At 33.9% G+C, this 25,272-nt stretch overlaps 1 protein-coding gene across 2 annotated transcripts in view; it reads right to left on the minus strand.

Moving 5' to 3' along the window:
• Positions 1–24,710, minus strand: part of LOC119637507 (putative uncharacterized protein DDB_G0289263) — a 67,297-nt gene extending 42,587 nt beyond the window's left edge. For both annotated transcript variants that reach the window (XM_038033571.1, XM_038033570.1), the window contains exon 1: positions 24,482–24,710. In XM_038033571.1, coding sequence (XP_037889499.1) covers positions 24,482–24,672 — 191 coding nt within the window. In that variant the 5' untranslated portion in view covers positions 24,673–24,710. The remainder of the gene's footprint in view (positions 1–24,481) is intronic.
• Between the last annotated feature and the right edge of the window lie 562 nt (positions 24,711–25,272).

Consider the following 25,272-nt stretch of genomic DNA (forward strand, 5'->3'; position numbering starts at 1 on the left):
GCAAAACAATGCAACTAACACACCCTACACTGAAGTCTAATGCGAAGATTAAACCCGCTTATATTTAAGTAGAAGGATAGTAAAATGGAATGGAAATGGAATTTTAGGGGAATAAGTGAATGATAGATGGAGATGCTAAACGTTGTTGATGTAGTCTAAGACACTTCCGATTCTGCCACGAACACCACATGATTACAAAGCTTGAAAATGTTTTCTTTGCTTTCTTATTCATTTACATGGCTGTTCTTAATCTTCACTTCAGTTTTATTAAATTCTTATTGAATTTTTTTATTAGTTTCACACTGTAATTTATTTATTTTTTTTTATTTTATTCGCATTTACTTGTTTTAAGCGATTAAGTCAACAATAAAACAGCACCTTTTGTTTATCATGCTAACTATTTCATTTCATTTGTAACATTCAGGAATACGCATAAGGTCAATATGAAATATTATAAATATATGTACATGTAAAAAAAACAAAAAACTGAGATAGACTGTACGAGTATTTTCTATAAATGGTCGCTTTTGATTACAAAATTTGTAGAGTTTATGGGGTTTTTGATGCTTGTGTCTGCGCCTTAAAAAAGTTCTGAATAAAAAATTATATTTTGATACTCTGGCTAGGCGTAGTCAATATTTTCCATTTTTGTACAAAACGCTACAGTATCGTGCCTAGAATATGCCTTCAAATTTTTATACACTTGTCTGCTATAGTGTATGCGGTATCCTCACGTCACATAGTATCCTTCATATTAGCCCTGCGACCGATTTCGCCCATTTTCAATATCAATTTTCGTACAAGAACTTGCAATATTTCTGCCAAAATTGAGGTCGATAACTTAATTTTTGCGGTCAGGAAAATGTTTACAACAGAACTTACATAGACGGACACACGGACATGGTGAAATCAAAATTCAAAATTTGATGCTGATCAAGAATATATATAGACTTTGTGGGGTGTCTGAAGCTTTCTTCTAGTCGTTGCAAACAGTTTGACAAAGTGAATGTTACTCCCGTCCTTGGGTGATGGGTATAAAAAGAAAAGTTCATTCAGCAGTAGAGGGCAATTTACGGTCTGGATCCTCGGGTTGCTTGCCGGACATCGTAATACTATTAAACTATACAATAGCCGTAAAGACTTGGGCATTTTCTTTTCAAGTGCTGGAGAAGATAAGACAAATTTTCAAATTGAAAAAATTGACTAAGCCTGATACCTGTTGCTTTGTGATATGTTGAAAATAATAACTGCATTTTACAACTAATCGTTGCTATGATTTTCTAATAATTCTAGTCTCAAATCATGCTATTAAATAAAAATATATGATAGATTGTAATTTAAAAGCAATGGACAACGCCACTGAGTTCTGAAACCGCCCCAATGATGTTGCAATTCTGCTTAATTATTTAACTTGACTTTCCATTTGATATAGAGATTGCTTATATTATATAAATATAACTATAAAATTAAACATAAAAAGTTTGACTGACTGCAGCTTTTTCTAGTTTTGTAATTTGCGTGACTATCTTATACCCTCTGCTGAAGATTGAGGATGTGATAATCTTGCCATTCCATTTAACACTTAGAGATATATTCTGGCGTTGTCATCGATCACTGGCCATAAAAGAAACCCAAATGTATTCTTATGATAGTCAACTTGATTTCGCATCAATTTTCGCATTGCGAAGGAATGCTTTTAGCATAAAACAACAGAGAAAAAGTGATCTCTCCGTAATATAATTATTCGCAAGCAATTAGAATACAGAAAAATGAAAATCTGCTAATTCGGCTACGTACGTATATAAGTTTACACCGACAAGCAGCATTTGAGCACTGACCGTTAGAAGCTTTCATTCCCTGAAAAAATTTCATAACGTTTTGACAATTAGTTTGCATATTACACTTGTTGCAGTTACGCCGCTTTTGTCATTTTCAAAATAATGGAAAAATGGGTTTGTACGCGTGACTTTTTAATGAGAAAATATACGTTAGCAATCAGCGCATAGTGTACTGGGCTGGATTCTTTCAATCTAATCAGCATTAGCTTTTGAAAGGTATATAGTGGCATGAGAGAGAGAGAGAGAGAGAGAGAGAGATAATATATCGTGTATATATGTGTAAGATCTGGTAGCTCTTTGTAAATGATTGCCGATTATATAAACCATATGTTATCCTATAGCGGATATAACTAATTTCAAACTCGAATAAAGTTCAAGTTCCAAGTTGTAAGCTTTAGCGCTTTAAAGCCCTAATTAATTAATTATATTTGCTCTTTACAAAGTTTTGCGAGCCATTGGGCTCATTCAATTGATCTTTTGACATAATGTCATCAATATATCGCCTAAATATTTCAGAAGTCTTGCCGAAACGATGGCGAAACGTGTTCAAATCAAAATTGCATTTATTTGGTGTGTTCGAATTTTGCTACGAAAACAATATAAAATTTTTCCCTTAATGAATACATATTTCTATGTGTTGTAAGCATTTGCCAAATCGAATATATTCTCTACAGAGAATAGATATGTATAAATGTATGGATTGGATTATTTTTTTATTATTAATGAAAATTAATGCAGAAAATGAAAATGAAAATTTTTACCAAGCCATAGGGCCATGGGGGCCAAACGTGGCAATTTTAAATGATCAAAACTAGGTTAAATTAAACTGATAAACCTAAAGCATTAACGAAGCAGAAGAAGATTTTAATGAGAATATAATAAAAAATGCAAACAATTGCCGCCATACGCTTATGTAACCAGTGCAAGGCAAATTCGTAGTTTTGCAAGTAATTGTTATTAAGAAACGCGGCTAATTATCTAATATTTGTAATCAATTAAAGTGGTTTTTGGCTTTCGGTCAACACGATTAATGTATTTTTTAATTGATTTTGATTTTTCAATATTGTTGCCGCCGTGTGCGCAGCGACTGTCTTTCAAGAAATCATGTTTTTCTTACAAAATCTTATTGCGTCAAATTTCAATATATGAGTAGATTTTTACATACAATATGTGCGATACTTTTCGCTATAAACAAAAATTATAAATAAAAAAAATAATAGAAAAGTAATCAAGTAAAATTAAAAATTCCTTTATGCACCCGTTTTCTTAAACTTACACTTAAGACTAGATATGTGTTGAAAATGCTTCTTATTTTATTAAATTCTTCAATTTTGGCAAGTGATAGAAGTGGGACGACGCTTAATGCATTTTTTCAGTTTCACAGTTAATTGGATGTATTTCTCTTTCTCTCTCTCTCTCGCTCTCTCTCTCTTTTTTTTGTTTTTTTTTTTTTTTGTTTTTATTAAAGTGAATTTATATCTATCTGGTTTTTCCCGGACATTGAAAATCTCATAAGGAGTGCGAACACTACCAATAAATTGAAACGCTTGACTGTCAAGATCAAAATTGAAGTTAAGTGAAAATCGTAGCAAACAAACTTGAATTTAACCATAACGTCACGTGTCCTTATATATTCGTAAGCAGTAGTGCAGAAATATATTTATTATACGTGCTATGCGGATTGCTAAACACGATTAATATTAGCGTTTCGTCTGCAAATCGCAGCTGAGGGTAAGTAAGAAATTCTTCGTTTTTACAGTCACGCTTAAAGTGGATACCATGATACATGATTGTTACGCTTGTACAACAACGACGACCTAAGAAGGTGATGAATTTCTTAGAGCTAGAACTTTTCATTTTCCTAATTACTTCAATAGAAGAGATAATAATAATGCGAAAATTGACAAACGATTGCTCGCCTCCTCGCCTCCTCGCCTACTCATGACAAAAACTAGCAGAAAGGAGTTATGTAAATGCGTAATAAACGGCAGAATTTTCTTAAGTGGAGTGTTAGCTAGTGTATCGGTGTTATTTGTATACAGATTTTGAACTATTGGTGAAAATGATATATAATCGTGGTTTTCTTAGATTTTTGCTTTCAATTTTCATATATTTTTTATCCTTATATAAATGGCTCCCTCCGCTGCTTGGTCATGTATATTGCACGTATCGCTGGCAATTTTTCAAGATATTTCAATGTAATTTAATCCAATGATTTATTTTGGCCCAGCGATCAACCCTATTGGAAAGGGTTGGGATGGGTTAAAGCATTGGTCCGACTACTGCCCGCATAAGGCTTGACTTCAATGAGATTCTTGGATGAAAACAATTTGCTTTTTTACTATTTCTGAACAAAAATGAATGGAAATACTAGCATGCCAGATAAGTGTAGTAAATTTCGACAGAATGGGAACTACTTGCCGTACATGCTCTTTTACAAAAAAAAATAAACTTTGTAGGGTAACAAGGTGCGATTTTTAGTACTTTATGACCAAGACAAGTGAGGGTTTGTAATTGATGACATGTAGGCGTAGGCTATTTGATTGTAGGCCTTCATCGCTTGCAATCCTTTAACTGGTTTCAGTTCCAAAAGATGCACATATAATGTGGAAAGTATCGTTTACTTATTTTCAACTGTAATCAGCAATGGTAATGACCATCGATCACCAGCGATTGCCTGCCATAAGCAGCAGATACAAGAACTTAAGAAATTAATGTGCGACCTTGTTATGCAGCCTCTTCATTTTTATATAGTATTTTGGCATTATGTTGTCACATTTGTTTTCATTTTTTATAACTTTTCGCCATTTAAACATGGAAAAAATACAAGTTTCAAAAATATCTAAAATGATTTATCAAAAGTAGCATCTTACTCTGCCGGTAATTGTATTGAAAAAGAACTCAAATAGGATTAACGATTTTATAATGCGCTCCTGCTAGGAAACTTAAAGACACAAGAAATGAAAAGGTTATCATAATCTTACGCGGAAATATTGGCGGCGATATGAGTATATCCTATCTGTAAGATAAATTATTAGTCTCAGACGTTTGCCGGGATAAATTCCGTTTACCCTGACATGTAGCTTGCGAAGGAAACGTGTTTGTTATACGTGGTATAAGGTAAGGCCTTGATACAGATCCCTATCTTAGAAAGCGCATCTTCAACGCACGTCCAACGGAATTGCAATCGCAAGCATTTCACGAGAGAGACTGACAGAAGGTTAATTCCTAAAAATGACACCGAATGTGCACTTGTTGTAATTGGAGAAGTTCTTAGACTATTCCTTTAAATTTTCGAAAGTTCGGAAGAAAATTAGACTCATTGCACCTAAAAATGACAACGAGCATCCATTTGCCGTGGTTGGAGAAGTTGTTCGACTATTTCTCTTAAGTTTTCGAAACTCTGGCAATAATTAAAAAAAAAAAAACCATGTAAGAAAGTTACATTCGACGAGGGCCGAATATCGCATACCGACCACTATGCTTTTCGCATTCTATTCTCCAAGTTTTTTTATTTTATATCCATATTGCTTGTATCATTAAGCAAAAAGTAATCACGGTGTCTACCATACTTATTTTAGAATTAACCCATTTTTAGGCAGATAATATATCTTCATTTGACTTGACTTGACATAAAACGATAATTTAATCGATTGTAACCTTGTGTGTACATGAGCAATTTTTTCCATTTGTGCAGGTAAAAAGCGCAGTGTGCCGGCGCAAAGTAAATGTGGAAAATTTCCCTTTTTTAACTTTTATAATTTCCGAGCAACGAGCAAAAATCAACAAATTTTTGTTAAGAAAGACGGAGTTGCGTTCAGTTTATGCTCCACTGCGGGCTTTGGCTCTGTCCAATTTGACCCATTTTCAATGTCAATCTGCGTGCGAAGACTTCCAATGTTCTTACCAAAATTTGAAGTCGACATCTTCATTTGTGCGATCAGCAAAGTGCCAAAAACAAACGCTACACAGTTACAAAGATGGCTAAATCAATTCTGAAGAATTTCACGCTGATCAAGAGTATATATATTTTATAGCGTCTCTGAAGCTTCCTTTTGGGTGTTTAGCAAGCATTACAAAATGAGTATACCCCCATTCCCCCACCCTTCGCCCCTTATATTGGTGGCTGTAAAAATCATTATCTTGTTCATACATTTCCAGAGGTCAGACAGGCGCTGTGCTTGATCTATATCTGAAAGTCTTTGTGTTATGTTGGCTGGCGAATATATATCTTAGTGAACAATTCTCAACAATTTTCTGTTTCAAAACTTTGAAACATGAAGTGTTGCGATGGGACGATAAATTGTATATAATTGAATTCTTTTGTTGGGGAACAATGAAGAGGTTATAAGAACCTGTGCGCCTTATCGGTTTGTTTTCTCTAAGCAATAACTTTACGTGACTACTGTCAAATGTTCGGTGTGGGCTGCCATAGTAGCTTTTCTTCCTCTTTGACTGTGCATGTTCACTGCTAGCGTAATATGATTATTTATGATGATATAAAAGCTGGTAAAGCGTTAAATGCATGTTACTGAACAATATTGAATTTCAAGTTAAAATGCGTTTAAATATTGTTGGATCTCATTGCATTACCGGTTTCGCATTGCAATGAAGTTGTGTTTTTGCGAATTTTTATTTCTTTTTCTTTTTTTGGAATATCTTTAAGCAACGTTTTCCTATTTGTAATAGCAATGCACTTTGGATCCATTAAAAGATGACCTACGTAAACTTGTTTAAAATTTAACAAATTTAAATTGAATGTCTCTTGAACTCAATTATCCAAAAAGCTAAAAAAACAATTTTTCATAGAATGGCTTTTGCATCCGCCATTGTAAGATAATGTATCTAACACCCAAAAGGAAGCTTTAGAGACGTTATAAAGTGTACATATTCTTGATTGGCGTGAAATCCTGAGTTGATTTAGCCATGTCTGTCTGTCTGTCCGTCTGTATGTCTTCCTGGTGTGTGTTGTTTAGCACTCTCCTGGTCGCAAAAACGAAGATATCGACTTCAAATTTGGTAGAAACAAACATTGGAAGTTTCTGCAGGCAGGTTTCAGACTTCTGTGCGCTACTGCGCACACACACTTGCTTTACAAGACGCTTTACTCTCTAGCAACGCAACAATAGAGCCGGTCGGCCGTGCCCACCCAAAGTGACGAGTAATTAAATTTAATTTTTTTCACTTTTTTTAGGTTTAATGCTTATTTATCATAAGGCAAGCAAGACGAAACGTTTAAAACTATTCGGTACACTCCTCAAACGAAGACATATTATCTGCCTAAAAATGGGTTAATTTTAAAATGGACAAACTACACAGCGCGATTAATTTTTTTTTTAATAATTGGAGAGTAGAATGCGATTAGCGTCGTAGTGGGTATGCGAGATTCGGCGTCCGCCGAATATAACTTTCCTACTTATTTCAGATTCGGTTCGTTTCACAGGCCTTAAGAGAAACCTAAACTTACAAAGGAAATTGAATCAATTCTGTATCTAGTTGCAGTTTTCGTTGATAAAAACTTACACGAGCTCGTAATTGTGTCTTACACAAGTATGATTTGATCGTTTCTGTAAGTTGCTTAATAAGGGCGGAAATGTTACATATATATATATATATATATATACATATATCTTTTTTCAATTCTTACGTGAGCCAACTGCAAAAGATATAATTAATAGTGGATTACGATTGCACGGAAGTTGCTTTGAAATATTTCTGCTTAATAACACAATTGTTGTTTATAATTATTGCATTAATATAATAGCAATTATAACTTATTTTCATTGAACTTGCTCCTCCTTCACTCTATTATTACCATAGTATTATAAATACACATTTCCAATACACTTATGTTTAATGCCTTATAACTCGGCATATTTAAACACTTTCACTGGGAAATTGTTTTCTATGTATTCTAAAGTAATGGCACACCCTACTGGACGGTTTATCAGGTTTTCCAAATAATTGTAATCGATAGTAATATGCATCGGAGACTTGGTGCTTATGCAAGTCCATTCTCTTCGGAATGATAGTCCATGACAATACCGTGCATAACAGTACATTGTAGGAGGCATACAATAGTAACTTAACTTGATTATCAATTTCCTATACCTTCGTGAATACACTTTTACAATCTTTATACTCATCATTGAAAGATCGAGGGTATATTCATTTTGTCAAAACGCTTGCAACGCCCAGAAGGAAGCTTCAGAAACCTAACAAAGTATATCTATTGTTACGAAAATCCCAAAGTCAGTTAAATGTCAGCTAAGTAATTTTCGTAAGAATAAATTCCCTAAAGAAGGGAAAACCAAATGAGCATTCGCAGGCGCCTCATGCAGCTGCAGGCCAATGAAAACGATTAGTGGAAAAGCAAACAGGTAAAAGCTAAGTGCATATTCGCAGGCTCGTCATGCAGGTGCAGGCCGATGGAAACGATTAGAGGAAAAACCAGGCTAGGATTAGACCATAACCATAAATTTAGGTATAGTAACATTCTTGTAAAATTGTATATAAATCGAATATTTGTGAAAAGTAGAGTTAGTCTAGCAAGAACGTAGAAGTTGAGAGTACGGCCAAAATAAATTGTAAATAAATATTCCTACTGTTGTGAAAGACAAAGTAGTAAAATAAAAGAACTTTGAAGTGCATTTCTCTTGATCAATATATCCACGATCTAGTGATACGGACTGTATCTTGTAAAAAGCGAATTTCATAACAATATGTTCTTGATCTGCATCAAATACTGAATCGATTTAAACATGTCAGTCTTTCCGTCCGTGTAATCTCTGTTGTAACCATTCTCCTGATCGCTAAAAGCAAGTTACCGCCTTCAAATTTGGCTTAAACATTGGAAGTTCTCGTACGCAGGTTGGTGTTGAAAATGGGCCAAAGCGATCGAACGATATGTCTACAGTACTACGTAAATTAAGAACACCTCTCTTCTTCAAATGGATTAAAAAATTGTTTTTTTTTTTGATCATTATTAATAAACTGCAGCAGATAGATCTACCAAAAATTTGGACGTGTACTCTACGGACGTCGCTGTAGTAGCCGTGCAAAAATGGAAAAAATTGACCACACCTGCCCAATATTACAGCGTATCACAATTCAATTCTTATGAGGCGCAAAATTTAGTTTCAGAAACCCCTTATAGCATATAAATTCGTGGGTAAATTGGGTAGTATCTGTAGTAAACTTTCTTCCGTTCGCAGAAATAAAGATATCGCCTACAAACTTGCAAAAGAACTTAAAAATTACCCAAACATTTCAAAGGATACGCCTAGAGCGCCCATATGCCAATGCGAAAAGAACTAAGAACAACTTTGCTTTCCTTGTTTTTTGCTCGTCACTCATAAAGTGCAACAAATACATCATATTCCACTTTTATTCTGAAAATCGAAAAAATCAGCCGCGCCCAGCCAATATTATAAAGTATGAAAATTAAATTCTTTCCTTCTTTTTAATTTTTTTTTTTTTTACGATGATGGTGATGGGTTTAAAAAATTCGGTAACGACTGATGTTTATTTATCGTACGATCTTTTTAGTGTTTTCACTATTTTTTTATATTTGAAAGCTTGTGTATGTGATTTAAAATAACAATAATACGCAAACATTAAGTTATTTCCACAGTAAGGACTACATCACAGCCGTTCACCTACTAGACATCTTCTTCTAGCCATAAGGTGAAAACGGGAAGTACAAACTATTTTGTTAATAGTCCCATGCAATTGTACACAATCAAGTTGATGAAAGTCAAAGAAGCGAATTTTACTTCAAAGCACCCCTTGCCCAAAAGGTAATCGATTTTGACTTAAAAATTATGCTTTTTGCTAACGGATCTTTCAAGCTTGGAGTCACATATCACAGTCAAACCTAATTGAGCTTAAGTTATGATATACGTAAGATACACGTAATTCATTACGAGATCACATTGGAACTCTTATAACTGAACACGAAATTATAAAAATGAAAATGAACTATCCGACTCTCGACCATGTTGAGAAGTCCACAATTTTTTCTAGCAATCTAACCGTAATCAATATCCTCTTCAGAACAAAATACGTGAATAAAATGACGTCAACCTTTCTTAAACCCAAACATCGCTATCTTACTAATGTACATTAATGCCTATTGCCATTAAAGATAACAGGCGAATGTGTTCATAAAGTTGCCAACAATCTATTGCTAAGCCCATAAATAATCAATGGAGACTTGTCCAAAAATAATCCATGATCCTACAACAATTGCGGCAGCCAGACAAAGTACACAGTCTAAAATAGATTCCGCGCTACATTCCCGGTTGGTCTGCACAGTTAGCTATTATAATAAACCATGATGAAATAAAGACTAAGCCAGATTGTTAAAATTTATGTGTACGCTCAACTCAACTTAACCCTAGCGCAATGATAGCGTGACAGCAGTACATAGCCTAAAGAGATGCCACGTCTCTAACATTGATTCAGCACTACATTCCCTGTTAGATTGCAGAGTCAACTATAATATAGCCATGAAGCAAAAATTCCTTTCCTTCCCTGCCGTAAGCAAAAATCCTTTTACTACTTATCCTCCTATCCGCCTGTTAAAAATCACGCCGTTTCGTAGACATAATAGACTAACGCCTAATTTTCTTTTCTTTTTTTTTTTATATGTATTTTAAATTTATTTATAAAATGCATCAGAAAATCTATTAAAAGTAAAGATTTAAACATTTCTTGCTCTCTCATCAGAGTACGTTCGAAGTCGGCACACGGATCTGGCCATCTTCGTATAAAAAAAGAGCTAATGTTTCTAAGGTTTTCCTCTTTTTTTTTTTTTGAAGTGAGGTTTCTATTTTAAAACTCTAAACTTGGCCTCACATTTTTCATTAGTTCATGATCATCATGTTAGATTCAAAATTCAAATGAAATCGGTAAAGTAAAAAACCATATATAAAGAAGCATGCAGTTTATACATATGGTTCTTAATTTGTACTCTTCTTACCTGCAAAGCGCGACCAAAATTTTGTAAAAATATATACTTGATAGATATACGATATACAAACGATTTCGAGTAGACGTTTGTTTGAAGTTGAAAATGCAATCACAAATAATAGAGGAATGGGCCCAATAAATCGTAAAAAGTCCAAGTATTCCTTATACGCTTTTTCTAATAATCAACTTCCGTAGAAAAATATTAAATTTATCATTCTCCCTCTCGGCGCCTATTATTCAAAAAAAAAAAAAAAAAAAACCACTAGGAAAAAGTATCAAGATATTCTTTATCTTGCCATATCTTGTCTTGCCATCAAAAACTTTTTAGGTGATAACAATTTCCTAATACTTTATCCCCGAACTCCGCTGAGTTAATCAATCTTAGATTCGTACGTTATTTTTAGAAAATATTGAACTTAAAGCATCGCATTGCTTGACTCTCACGAACATTTTGCTTTCCAGTCGCGATCATGATCCCCTATATGATTTCGTTGTTACGCAAGGAACGGATCAAAACTAATTTCATATTTTCAGCTTTAGTCAGAGCACCTCCTTAGAAATGGCTTTAAGACATCCCTATATATGCATGGCACTGACCATCATATTGTACGTATCTTTAAAGAAAAAAAGAATAAAAGCTATTATGGCTTCCGTCTCTACAGCCCAGATGTTCGGATGCGTAAAAAATGTTTAACTTTAAAAAAGTGATATAGTAATAGGTCGATCCTATCTGCCAGCTGACATTGGTATGCATTTAATGGATAAAATGAATTTTCAAATGAATATAGAGCAATATTATAGCTTGCTTTTTAATTAAAAGTCCGTTGATTGGCCAATGAAATGGCTTTGTCCCAAAATTCAATGCATTCTAAATCGACTTACACAAGCCGGTGTAAATCCATTCTTTGATAATGAACTCGCAAATTCAGTTTGTTGTTGAGAGTTACTACTAAATAAAAATGAGAAAAAAAGATGAAGTCAGGCTTTATGGTATTGCCAACATGAAGTTCGATTAGTTACTAACGGGATGGGGAGACAAGTATATCCTGATAATTTTTTTAAAAGCTACTATAACTAATTCATGTCATTCTAATTATCTATACTCAGCAGAAATACGTCAATTAATTGATAGAGTTCGTAAATTGTGTCAACATGACTTCGGGTGATCATAAAATATACCGGCTTTGCTTTTGCGTAGGATACATAAAGGACATAGGATCGACTTTTGCCCACCTGTTAGTTTTCTCATGAGTGCATCTATGCACGCGACCATCCTTCCACTTATGTATTGACTCAGAGGCTTACCTATCATCCTTTGTCTATTCATTCATTTAAATGAATGCACCTAACATAAAACATATCATCCTAGTTTTCACTTCAAATCAGTGTATTCCTAATTGTCTAGTCGCACTTCTGTCCACCTGCATTTCTACTCGTCTCTCACTTCATTTATTCACTAATTAGTTTGAATAACTTATTTATTCTTTTTCCCATTTGCCTATCATATCTGGCTGCCTGTCTGATCACCTGATGATGATTTTTTCATAACCTTTGTAGCATCCAGGAAAATGCACCTGTATACCACTTCGCTCAATTTGTAATAAAGTTCGATTTTCTTCAATTATTCTAGAGTGATGCGTCGTAAATTCCTTCCAGCGCGACGCACTCTTGAGAAAGAATATTTTCTGATGTTATCGATCGTTAGGATAAAGTTCATTCATAACTAAGGTAGGAGGGCAAATATTGCTGTATAATTAACAAACTAGATCAGTTTGTTCGTCTATGCATGAAAACGAGAGTGCATCTGTCCCTGCATCCATCGGATTGAAATATCAATTCATACAAGTGCAGCCCGTCCACCTGTTTGTCGCAAGTATAATTATCTTTCCACCCGGCTCCTCACTATTCCAACACACTAGTCTGCCTGTTTTTATTCGTCCGTCCGTACGTTTGACCGCCCGGTTAACTATTCATTGAGTTTCAGCACTCAGTCTCCTGCTCGTAAATCTATTCCCATCCTATCAAGGATAAAATTATCATCCAACACCCTATTGTTCTTGTTTTCGAAATTGAGATGCGAAGCTAAAACTAAGCTCAAGTAGAACTTGGATCGATTTCACAGAAAGCAAAACTGAAAATTCTCTGAATATATCCAAAAAAAATTTCTTATCAAGATAAGCACGTGACAGTGGCTGTCTTGTACACTTGCACGCTTGTGTTTTCATTTTATAACTCAATGCAAGTGCATTTTATTTCGCACTACAACAACAAAATTAAAACTTAATATTCGTCCTAAGGTGAATATGTTCAATAATTTCCTCTTTAATTATGTGTTATTTATTTAATATCGCTTTGTGTATTTTATTTTTTATTATTATTGTTTTAATTTTTTTTTTTTTTTATTGCTTTATTAGCGCTTTTATAATAATTTTTTTTTCTTGTTTCTCTCTTTTACCCAACACTTTATAATGAAAAACACATTAAAAAAATTTTTTCAATTTATTGGATATATTATATGACTATTTTTTTTTTTTTCTCTCTTTTTTATTTATTGCTTTGAATGATGAATATTCAAATCGATGATGAGTAGTAGATAGAGTACACCCGCGTTATAAATAATACTTGTTTTTTTTTTTTTGTTTTTATTAATTATTATTATTTTTATTTTTTTTTTCATACAACATAAACGTATGTTGATGCTGATGAATGAATGGTAAGTTTGCATCTATTTTGATTGTTTAACCGATGGCAGTGTTTTCACCAACAAAAGAAAAACAAAAGAAAAGCAGAAATTTGTAAATGGAAGCAGATGGAAATACAAAAATAAAAAAAAAGTGCACTTTAAAGAAAACATAGAGTCGCTTGGCTAAATATCGTAGAAGAAGTAAGTGTAACACAGATGAATAATCTATATAACTGTGAAAAATTGGTCCGAGCTGTTATGAGCTTCAATTTGTGGATGTTGGTTTGTTGCATCGAGAAACGTATGCTTGATTATTGTTTTTAGATAGATATGTAGGAATATGCTTTTGCATTTATAAAAAGAAATACACAATACACACATACACACACACACACACATAGATGGGCACGTATACATTTACCCAGTTATATATATACACACACACACACACACAAACACACACACACACCCATGCATAAATGTTTTGCTTATATCAAATCACTTGAATGCACAAAAAATTATGAGCAAAAACAACAATAAGAAGAAGAAGAACAACAACAACAGCAACAGCAACAATAATAATAATAATAGCAAATATAAACTACCTTTTCATTTTGTTTGCGGTTTCTTAGAAAAGAAAAAGAAAAAAAAAAAAATAAATAAAATAAAAAAAAAATGGAATAAACTAGCTCATGAAAATCACAGCATTTATTTGTTGCTCTTATATTTTTAATTATTTAATTTTTTTTTGTTTTTTCGTGGCTTTTATTTGCTGAACGCGAAGCCCGATAAAAGTAATGATTTCGTTACGTTTCGTTAAATTTTTAAAACAACTATTACAACAACTATATTAGAGCAGTAGACTGGAGCCAAACTGAAGCTATATGCCACACAAATGAACAACAACAAATTATATATAATAATATTATCTATCGTCTTAAGCAAACAACAAATTAATAAATAAAATCCATTTAAATGGTCACTTCAAGCAAAAACGCCCGTCTCGAGATAACTATGATTTGCAAAATAAACAAATTTTTAACAAAGTTATTGATTGCTCATCATCAGTTAGTTGTTCAAGTTAACGTAATTAAGAAGAAATGTTTCCTTTTCCGATAGACAAACAAAACAATAACAAAGAAAAAAAAAAAACAATCGAAATTTTAGACTCGCGAAGATGTACCGCTCGTTAAGGTCACGTTTAATTTGAGGCAATTTTTCTTTTGATTTCACTTAAAGACACTTTAAGCAGCTTTTCCGTTAAAAGTTCGTTTGTTTTTTGAATGCGACCGTTGGATGTTTCTTGGTTTGTTGGTTAATTTGCTCTTAGTGTGCCAATCGAAAAGTGTAAATGTCGCCCCTTTGCGCAAAACTCAGCCACATGCGCATAAACACGCACACGCATAAACAAGAAACGATAAAGACAAGCCACCACCACTCGTTTCTAATAATCGCGCATGAATAGATCAAATGCGACCAATCGAACCGAACTCAAGCGTAGACGACTGACGGTAAAGTCAAAACATTGAGTTTTTTTTTCATTTTTCTTTTTTTTCTATTTTTTTTTGTTTTTTTTTTTTTTTGTAAATCCACTCAAATGGCTTATAGGAGGTATATGTGGCATAGCATATGCTTATACGTATTATGCTTATCATATGCGCTTCTGTTGGTTTATTGATATAAGCACATACACATGCACACACACATATATATATATATATATATATATGATTATATTTAGTTACATTTTTTTGTATATCATAACCGAATATGCTCGCTCGCATATGAACCGAATTGCTGTTGTTTAAGCATTTAATTATTCCGTTTATTAATCAAATTTTATTTGTTTAAGAGATTTGTATGGGTAACGTAAACCCACAGGAGAGCACTTTCATATCTTTTTTTTTTAATTCTTTTATGCCAATGATTTATTACTCATTGTGGATTTTAGTAGACATGTTCTTCTTACTAAATTGCAACTTTTACTCATCTAAATTACAGGTTATTGTTATTGCTGTTGTTGTTGCGTTTATTGTTACTATCGATATTGTTATTCTGTGTATTGTCTTTTTTTCTCATAATTTGTACGAATTTTTTTTTTCCCCCTGATCAATTCATAGCAGACGAATACGCAATTACATGCATTAATAATTATAGTACTTTTCGCTTAACTACGTTGTCAGCCTACTTATCTGACGAGTAGACTTAAAAACTGATATGGTATTATCCGAAAAGTGCTTAGTCAAAGCTGAAGATCAGTATAAATTAACGGCAATGCCTATAACAAGCAGCATTCAACAAAGCAAAAGCTTCTCGCATGCATAGCTCGTCGGTCTTGCTCGTCGACCATTCGCGTATCATCACTTATTAGAATTCTCATGGCCGCAAAAAGAAAAGCAACTTAAGAGCAGTACTCATAGCTTATGACCAGAGTTCGAATGTGAAAAAAGCGAAAATTCTCACTAGCAGTCACGAAAACGAGTTAATACTAAGGCCATAAGTGGCCGACCAACTTTTCAATACTATTCAATGTTTCGCTTAATGCCTCTTCTCCTAAACATCTTCTTTTGATAACAATCCGCAAAGTGCGAATCAATGTTGACCACATTTAGCAAAGTTAACATTTTTTCCATCATTTCTTGTCACGTAAAGGGCATAATTTTCAGGAGAATCGTTATAGTGGAAAGGAAAGCATAAAATGGATCTATAAAGTTCAAACTTGGAAATAGTACATTAACTTGTGACGTCACTTTATTTTTGATCAACTGTCAGTATAAAGTACTGCATGTTATATTTGGCTGCCTTGTAAGGACTAATTTTGTGTAGGAACGCCTGTATATGGAAAGGTTTTGCAGGAAGTCGTTCTATTCTTTTTTGATTTTCTAACTCAAAATAATTGTTTTTTGCGAATTTTTCTCGGTAAATATTAAAAATGGCAACATTTTTTTTCCAAATTATTTTCCTTAGACTTAATCTTTGGGCGAAAACATATCACCGTACAATGTTGCGGCGAAATGGCTACCCGCAGAAGATATATGAAAATACGTGAGAAGACATCAGACACATAGACTACAAAAAGAACGAATTTGCGAATCAATTGGCACAAATGATGTTACATATATCGCACCCGCACAAAAGCGGCATAAGGTACCAAAACTTATTGAAGTGGTAAAAGATATGGCAACGAACCACGTTGATAGAAATGCTACAATCTATGTTTAGTTTTTCTTCTTCATTGAAACTCTTATATCAATTTTTACGGACATGCCATTCCATATTCCCGTCGGATCGTGACAGCAGTCTTTGCAATTATTCGTCCTTATCATACGATTTTATATTATAAAGTGTGAACGTAAAAGCTTCAGAGTTGTAAGTTGCATCATAGTCATCGAGATGATGGACTGACGTCTCTAAAGTTTAACGTGAATGCCTGCAGTTTATGCTTAATTCCAAGTTGTCGTGTACTACAAAGGTTAAATAAGCAGCATTACCCAGCGCTTCTTCTGGGAGAGGACAATTCCTAACAATTTTGTTCGCTCCACTACTCCTCTATTTCCATAACGGAGACATGCCTATGGATTATCGCCTCATCTCGGCAATCTTAACATATAGTGCGCTGCGGTTGTGGTCATGAAATTACAGCCACCGCAAAACTACCCGGAAGACTGTTTCCGGCTTTCAAGGCGGAGTCGGTGATAATTTACAAATTTCTCTCGAGCGAACAGTAAAAACTGTACGTAGCGTTAACCTATGCGTGTGTTCGGATCTTCCATTCATTCCGGATCACAAATCCACCTATTCTCCCCTTTGGATATCTATCGACACAACCAACAGCCATATCTTTACCTTAGGGGTTCTTAGGTCTCATCAAATCTGCTTGCGCCACACGTACAGTATAAGAAGCCTTTTGGAAAACAGAAAAAAAAAGGTTTCTTTGATACGCGGATAGACGAACCGAGGAAGAATAGATTCCGAATTTCGCATTAATTTACTATAGAATAATAAACGGAAAAAGTACGCATTAATTAAAAATTTGGGAAAATTTCTTACAATTTCTTGCCATAATCAGTACTCGTATTACGTGCATGTGTAAGCACGCAGCCATTAACTGAAAGCTTTCGATCGGTTTGATAGCTTCAAACCGTGCAAACATAGTTTATGGACTTGGCATGTTAACAACTTCTATAGGAGTATACTTCATATGCTATACATAAGCAATTGTTGCTTGATATTTTGCGGATATAGGGAAATTTAGTTCAAAACTTAATGCTTGCGCACTAAGAAGAATGGGCACACGTACCCAGTTATACGTAACGTTACCGATATTATATTCAATACATTATTCATTAACATTCGTATCGTAGGTGTTACGATGTGTTTATTATGTTTGTTAATCATGTTATCGCATTAATTAATATGATATTAAAACGTATTATAAAGTACTTTGCATGTTTACGTCCATACTATCGTACGTAATTTTAAAATGAAAAAAAAATAAAAAAATAATAATAATAATAATGAATACATAAGTAAATAAATAAATAATATATAATAAAAACAAATAAGTATGTTATAGTCGATCAAGTTCGACAGTTAAATATATATTTTAATCGTATGTTATTTATAAAGTGTGGACTTATCTTAAAATATATCAGTGGAAAATAAAAGTGGCACAAGGCTGATCATTTATTTTGCGAGAGAAAGGATGAGGAAGTATAAGAAAAAGGAATAATAACAATAATAATAAAAAAAGACTTTAAAAATTGCTTGAGTAATAACGATTACATCTCTGCTTAAAGAGCAGATAGCATACATACGTTCAGAGATGGAAAGGGATAAAATCTAAAGCCGATAAGTATGCGCACTTAATCATTTGTTATATGCCGTAAGTATTTATCTGATTTGATTGTTCGTTCCGCTATTCGGCCGGGCGTGCGCTTCTCATCTCTGATTGAAATATCTTACATGGCAAAAGAGGATATAGAAAATCGAAACTGTAAAGTTAACTTGCCTTACGCCTGCGCCTCAAGCGTGACAATCAACCGAAACTACTCACAAGCTTTTTGAAAATTATTAAAATTTTCAAACAAATCTTCAAGAAATGAAGGAACGAATAACCTTTAATTTGTTAACAATCACGCGATTGAAAATTTAACCTAAAACTTTATGAGATCCCTTCTCACATTCCTGTTCACATGCTAAACGCTATAAAAAGGTTATCTATTACCACAAGTCACAATCTATAGTTAAGAATTGAATAAAAATTGCCCAATACGAAAAGCGGACGAAAACATGCGTTAACATGGTCCAGCCTTTATAAGGTTGTTTTTGTTTTTTTTTTATTTGCTAGAATTCATTAGCAATAAAGATAATTTTTTGAATTTAAAAAACTTTATTTGCAACAAAAACTCTTAGATGGTGCGGTTAGATCCAAAATATAGACCAAATTTAGTAACATGACTGCTTTGGAATAATTTTCGTTGTATGTTTACAATAAATCAGACGTTGTTTGTTGTATCCCATAAAAACTTGCTTTGATATAATGCAATAGATGTATAGGTGCACTGTTTTCCTCTGACAAACGCCCACTTGTACTGTGCTAATGCGAATGTGATATTGCTTAGCGATTTCTACGAAAATCGTGTCAATTTGATGGGTAAATATTGTGAATCATTACAATCGCACTAATTAAGAAAAGCAAGTTCTAATTTAGCACAAGCGTCCCTTCATCGACTAAGAATACGAGTTTAGAAAATGATTTCTATACGTTCGCATATCATACGGTCAGAATGTAAAGCAAGCTAAAACAACCTCGGAAATTGACGGATTTCCGTAAATATAATCTTAACTAAAGATGCATTTTTCGTCAGGGTTTTATCTCTTCAATCGACGTGGTACGAGGGATCTTTTTCTGAGTTTTCAGAGAGAGACCAGAAGTCAAGCATAGCCAACTCATGCAAAGATCTGGGTTGCATTTTCGCTAAAGAGGACTCTCAAAGGGCCAATGCATTACACTCTAATAATATTTCTTACCACCAAAGTGGCCTAATAGGTCAAGGTAGTCATAGTGGGCCCAACTAAAATATTCGAAGCACACTTAATCTTGTGATATACTTGTTACAACAAAATATTTTTAACCCAAAATTAATCTTCCTTGACCGCCTATCAAGATTCAGGAAAATCGCAAAATTAATTCTCGCATCCGATTTCTGTATTTATCAGTTGAATTATTTTATGGCATTTATATAGAAATATATTCGTTTTTATTTTTTTCTATAACCTACACTACGTGCGTTGGAAGGGTATATTAAAATTGTGTGTGGATGTATACCGAGAAACGCTTGAGATGGACCCATCTTTTATTATATACCGATCGATTGAGAATAAATTTCTGAATGGATTTAAGCTTGACCTGCCCGTCCGTCCTGTATTTTTGTTATCAACCTACAAGTCGCAATTTTTGAGACCGCAATTGAAAATGGTTTGCATCGGACTGCGTCTTCGTATATATGAATAACTGTATTAAACAAAGTATTGTGGGACATTTAATGGTTAGCCGTAGCCCACCATAATGTTTTCACTTATCGTTTCTTTAATGCCGGCAATGAAGCACAAGAACCAAGTTTGTTTCTTGCTGCTGTTGTAAACCCCATCGCAAATTCCCCATCGCACTGATTATGTTTGATAGTTCTTCGATTGGAAGGCACATGAGAAAAATATCGTCTACGTTTTGCTTTTGCGATTTGATTCTGATGGAAGTCACAGCATTTCTATTAATCTCAATTATTTTCAATAATTCACACAAGATTGTAAGCAAATTTGTGTGAAATTATAAGTGGGGATTGAGTGGACATAAAGATTTCGAAACTTATTAGAGAATAAACGCAATTTATCAGATCTGTATAGCGTGTGCCAGACATGGAATGATAAAATTATTATTTTAGTTCTCTCATCTAACTCCCCATTAGTGAAAGTTTAAATCGATTTTTTTATTAAATTTTGTGTGACACTAAAATACGTTTATTAAATTTTATAAATAATTTCACTTTACTTTTAATATAATAAACATTTTACATATATTATGCATAGATCAAATGAAAAGAGGGGCAGTGGGTTAGCAAGCAACGGGATAAATATGTTATTGAAATGGTTCGAATGTAAGAAGAAAATAGAAGAAAATCGAGAAATCAATGCAATATTTTATAGCGAATCTCACATTTGTGTCTGAAAGTCAGCATTGAACAGTTTAATGCCTAACAAGTTTCATTGCGAGTTAGATTTAAACAAAATTGAGTTTTTAGTTTATAGAATTTTTGCATTTGAGTGTAAGGCTCAAGTCAAGTTGAGTTTTGCTCTAAAAGATGCTGTACCGCATGAATGAATGTTCATGTGTGACGATCTCCTTAGAACAAATGCATGCAAGCATGTGCAACTTTAGACGTTGGTTTCGAAAAATGCATGCGCGGAAAATACCGGTCAGTTGATAAGAAAAACCGCTTACTACTGGGAAAAACATGCAATTCTCGTTTCACTACATATTACAGTACACAGACACAGACAAAGATACACACACACATACACACATACATACACACACCATTAGTAGTATAATATTCTATAAGAATTATTTATGGAGCATTAAATTGTGTTCTAATTTAACGGATATCTTGGCTAAACTACTACTATATGTATATACATGTACATATATATATATATATATATAGTTTTCTAATAACGATAGCAAATAAATATAACATGTATTCAAATCAATGAAAACTTCATAAATTTTAAGGCCTGAAATTAAGCCAAAGACGTATGCTGACCAAACCTTAGAAAGATTCATGTGCACTCTTCATCAGCGTAAGATATCGGAAAGACCTTGTGGCATTTAGGCCATTTAGATATAGTATCGTTTGCTACTACTCACAACGGCTTATGACCGTCTGTGCATTGAAGATTGAGCCGCACTTGACGACTTAATTCTAGTTTCTACCAAATCGCAAATGAACAAGAGATTAGATCGAGTTTAACCGTCCAATCGTCCATATCGAATCGATAATAAGCAAAATAGTTGTTATTGTTGAGGAAGAAATACTTCGTTAAAAGCTTTTTTTTTTTTTTCTTTGTATATCTCCTTGGTATGTTCATATAAAGGGCTTTGTAAACGTTTTCTTCTTAGCAAAGAATATCATTGGGCCTGCAATGAAACATAAAATTTTATGCAAAGCTTCCATCCACTCGAGATCCTGTAATTTACTTTACTTAAGAATCCTTAAAACCATATGTTTTTTTAAAAGTGTCACTGTCCATCAACCTTAACTACCTATACGAAAAATAACGGGCAGTTAATTGATGCTTAAACCCATACTCAGTTAGGATTAAAAATCAGATGATAGAAGTGACACTTACTACTTAAGAAAAAGTTAAGAGCTATTCTCAACAGGTCAGATGCAATTTGTATAAAGATATTTACTAAATACAGATTTAATTGGATCACTTGAAGATAAAATTATTTAGATACGAGAATAAGTGTTAAATAATAAATCGCAGAACGATGACGCAGATCTCTACACAACGTGTGGTACATGAAATTTGTTCATATGTATGCAACGCGGAAAACAAGTTGTTATAGTTTGCTATACCGAACAACCCGAAACAATTTTCCGAACTATTTTCTGAGCCGTTTCATATACTAAAGCACTATTTCACTATGGAACGTCTGTCCGATGTACAGGTTGTTTTTGTCGAGCTATTTTTATGCACTCTGCGATCATGTTTAAATCTGAAGAGGAATTCTTTTGAGAATTGATTCGATGACACTATTTTTACGACCACGCCCCACATAAAACAGCATGTTGAAACAGCATGAGTTATTTAATAATAAGCATTGTCTGTGGGTTTTTGGGAAAAATCACGACGAATTATAACCATAAGCAACTTGTTGGCATATATACTTATGCCAAAAAGAAGACGTCAACGTTTTCGAAAACCATTCAATATGCTAAGTTAGAAAGCGATGTACCTCCGAAATTTGTGTCCCCCTTTCTCTCTCTCTCTCTCTCTCTCTCTCTCTCTCTTTCACGGTTAGATACGAATATAATAGGAAAGCAAGAGGAAAAAGAAATTTTTCTGCTGCCCACACAACACTGAAGAAAAAAAATAGCTTAAGATGCTTTAAGATGTTGCGTTCAGAAACCCGTACATAGATAGAGCAAGATTTGTTCAAGTTAGTAAAAAGCGTGCATACAATGTAGTGAAGTAAAGTCAATTAAGTTTACGCACTATTACCGTTAGATGGTAGCGGTCTGACAGTATCTATTAACGAAATTTCTTAATGGCTTGTCCAAAGGTCTTCTAAAGGCCTCCTAGTAAAATGAAAAGCGTTAGAATACGTCGTCATTTATCTGATCGCCTAACATTTCATTACATTATCTTGCATATTTATTCCCTCGAAATTCCTATAAAGGATAAAAACAAAGTGGGAGAAGAACGCATCGTATCACTCAATAAGTCGTCGGTCTGGGACGATACCTGTCAAAATTTCATGATATCGTGATAACTAGTTTGCAATCTGCATTTGTTTTAGTAATGCCACTTTCTTATTATTGTTATTATTGTTATTATTGTTATTATTGTTATGAGTTTAGCCGGAGCGATTGAATCGAAGAGAATCTTAAAGGACTAACGTCTAAAGGCTACCGGCTTTATTAAAATATCTACTGCGCTTGCGGTTTGAACACACGACTTTTGAATTGTTAGTCGAGACACTTTGATCCCCCTTTCTCATTTTCAAACAATAGAAAAATCTGAAGCTCCTTTCTTGCTTTTTAATGAATAAATAAAGTACGTTCCTAATCAGCATTGGCTTCAAGGGGATTATGGCGACTTTTGTCTGTCGAAAAAATAAATTTATAGCTTCTTTGGTAATATCTCGGATCGTCTATGATCGCCCATCATCGACAATGCAAAAGTGCAAAAACCGCTTTGGAAGACCGAAAAGTAAATTTAAATGCCTGAGACCGAAAAAATGATGTCACTGAAACAACTGTGACTAGTTAGCGAATGACCGAAATGTCATGAAATTCTGACATTCTTCGAAATGTTGTCTATCCAGACATCATACGGGTCTGTCAACAGCGATGCCGTCTGCCTGCCTGACAGCATATAGCAGAAGACTTATTGAGTGATGTGTCATTCCCAGTAACTGCTTAGCGACAAAATGAATATTTTTCTTATTGTGTTATGCTTATCTATCTAGTACAAAAGTCTTGAAATAGCCGTACGCAAAAGATCTTAACGTTAAGGCTTCAACTTCCACAGAATGCTCCAGTTATAAGCCATTTTATGCTGCTTACATCGAAGGCACCATGCTCGCAACCTGCTAGTCTTGGTTTTGGAACCAACGCAGTGCTACTATCTGTGAAAGAATCTAAAGGCTGATTGCAGCGCCCAAGTAAGTCAAGTAAGTAGGTAAGTAAGTATGTACGTAGTGAAGTAAAGGCCGCAGACTTAACCCTTGCAAAAGTTCCTTAGAAGCGTAAGTTTATTTGCGCATCCGCAACCTTTTCCTAAGTTCAACACGTTTTTCAAGTTACGTTCACACAAATCGTAATTCCCTTTATATTTCTTAACGGCTTCGATGTAAATATCAACACGCGACTTTACATATTCTGCACATCCTATGCGAGTAACTGTTTGCAAGATTGTTTACAAAAGATATCTACTACAAAATTCATCACAGCTTCTTCACACTTACAAGATGTTGCTTTTGTGCTTTGGTAGCCTGGTAGGAAATGCTTCAAAATAATGAAAACATATCTTAAATGAAATCATGATAGCATTTATGATACGAGATATATTCGCAAACGTTTAATAATGGATTTATGTTCACATGCATGTATTTTATTGATTCACTTGTAATTAATAAAATTTTAATTCGTGATTAAATGAGATTTTCTGTTTTTTAACAACTGAAGTGAAGACTTACCAAATATCTGGTGATGCTGCTACTAATAATTGCACGCAATCTAAACAACCTCGCGCTGCTGCATAATGCAACGCTAATGCGCCTCCATTAGGCCTTTCTATCGATGAAATACTGCCCGAGTGCATTGATGAATCATATGAATCCGTTTGATGTGAATGCATTTTGTTTTTGTGATTATTATAGTAACGCATAAAATTTCCAGTATCTACTTGTGACGCATTATCGCTAGTTGTTCTAAAATTGAAAGCAAATTTGCAATTGTGCGATTAAAATATAAACTCATTTCAAAACTGCATTTTACATTCTTTAACCCATAAATCAGTTAGTTAGTTCTCTATGACTTAACGGAATACATTTTAAAATATTCTCGACTAATCTTTTTTTTTCCGGATACCATCTTTTTCTCTCTCAAATGCTTGCTTTCCATTAAAGTTAACCAAAAGCATTTACGTGAAATTTTTATGTTCTATCCTAAGAAAAAGGCGGACTGAATACGTGATACAATTTAGGAACCAATTTAGTGTGTGTGGATTGTCTAATACATGTTTCTCACTACTCGAAACATGCTGACTTAAATGATATCCTAAAATTCTTTGCTGGTAAATATACTGTGATTGGAAATTAACTAGATAAAGTTTATTCAAGCATTGGCAAAAGAACTTCGCTCCCAATGCATTGCCTCTTCGAGGTCACTTCAGCGAGCAATCGGACCCACATGATTGCACAGTCGTCCTATTTGCCTGATTTGGCTCCGACTCTTTGACTTTCGACTCTTCCCGAAATCAATAAAA

This window comes from Glossina fuscipes, unplaced genomic scaffold (genome assembly GCF_014805625.2).
Source record: "Glossina fuscipes isolate IAEA_lab_2018 unplaced genomic scaffold, Yale_Gfus_2 59, whole genome shotgun sequence".
Classification (NCBI taxonomy): domain Eukaryota; kingdom Metazoa; phylum Arthropoda; class Insecta; order Diptera; family Glossinidae; genus Glossina; species Glossina fuscipes.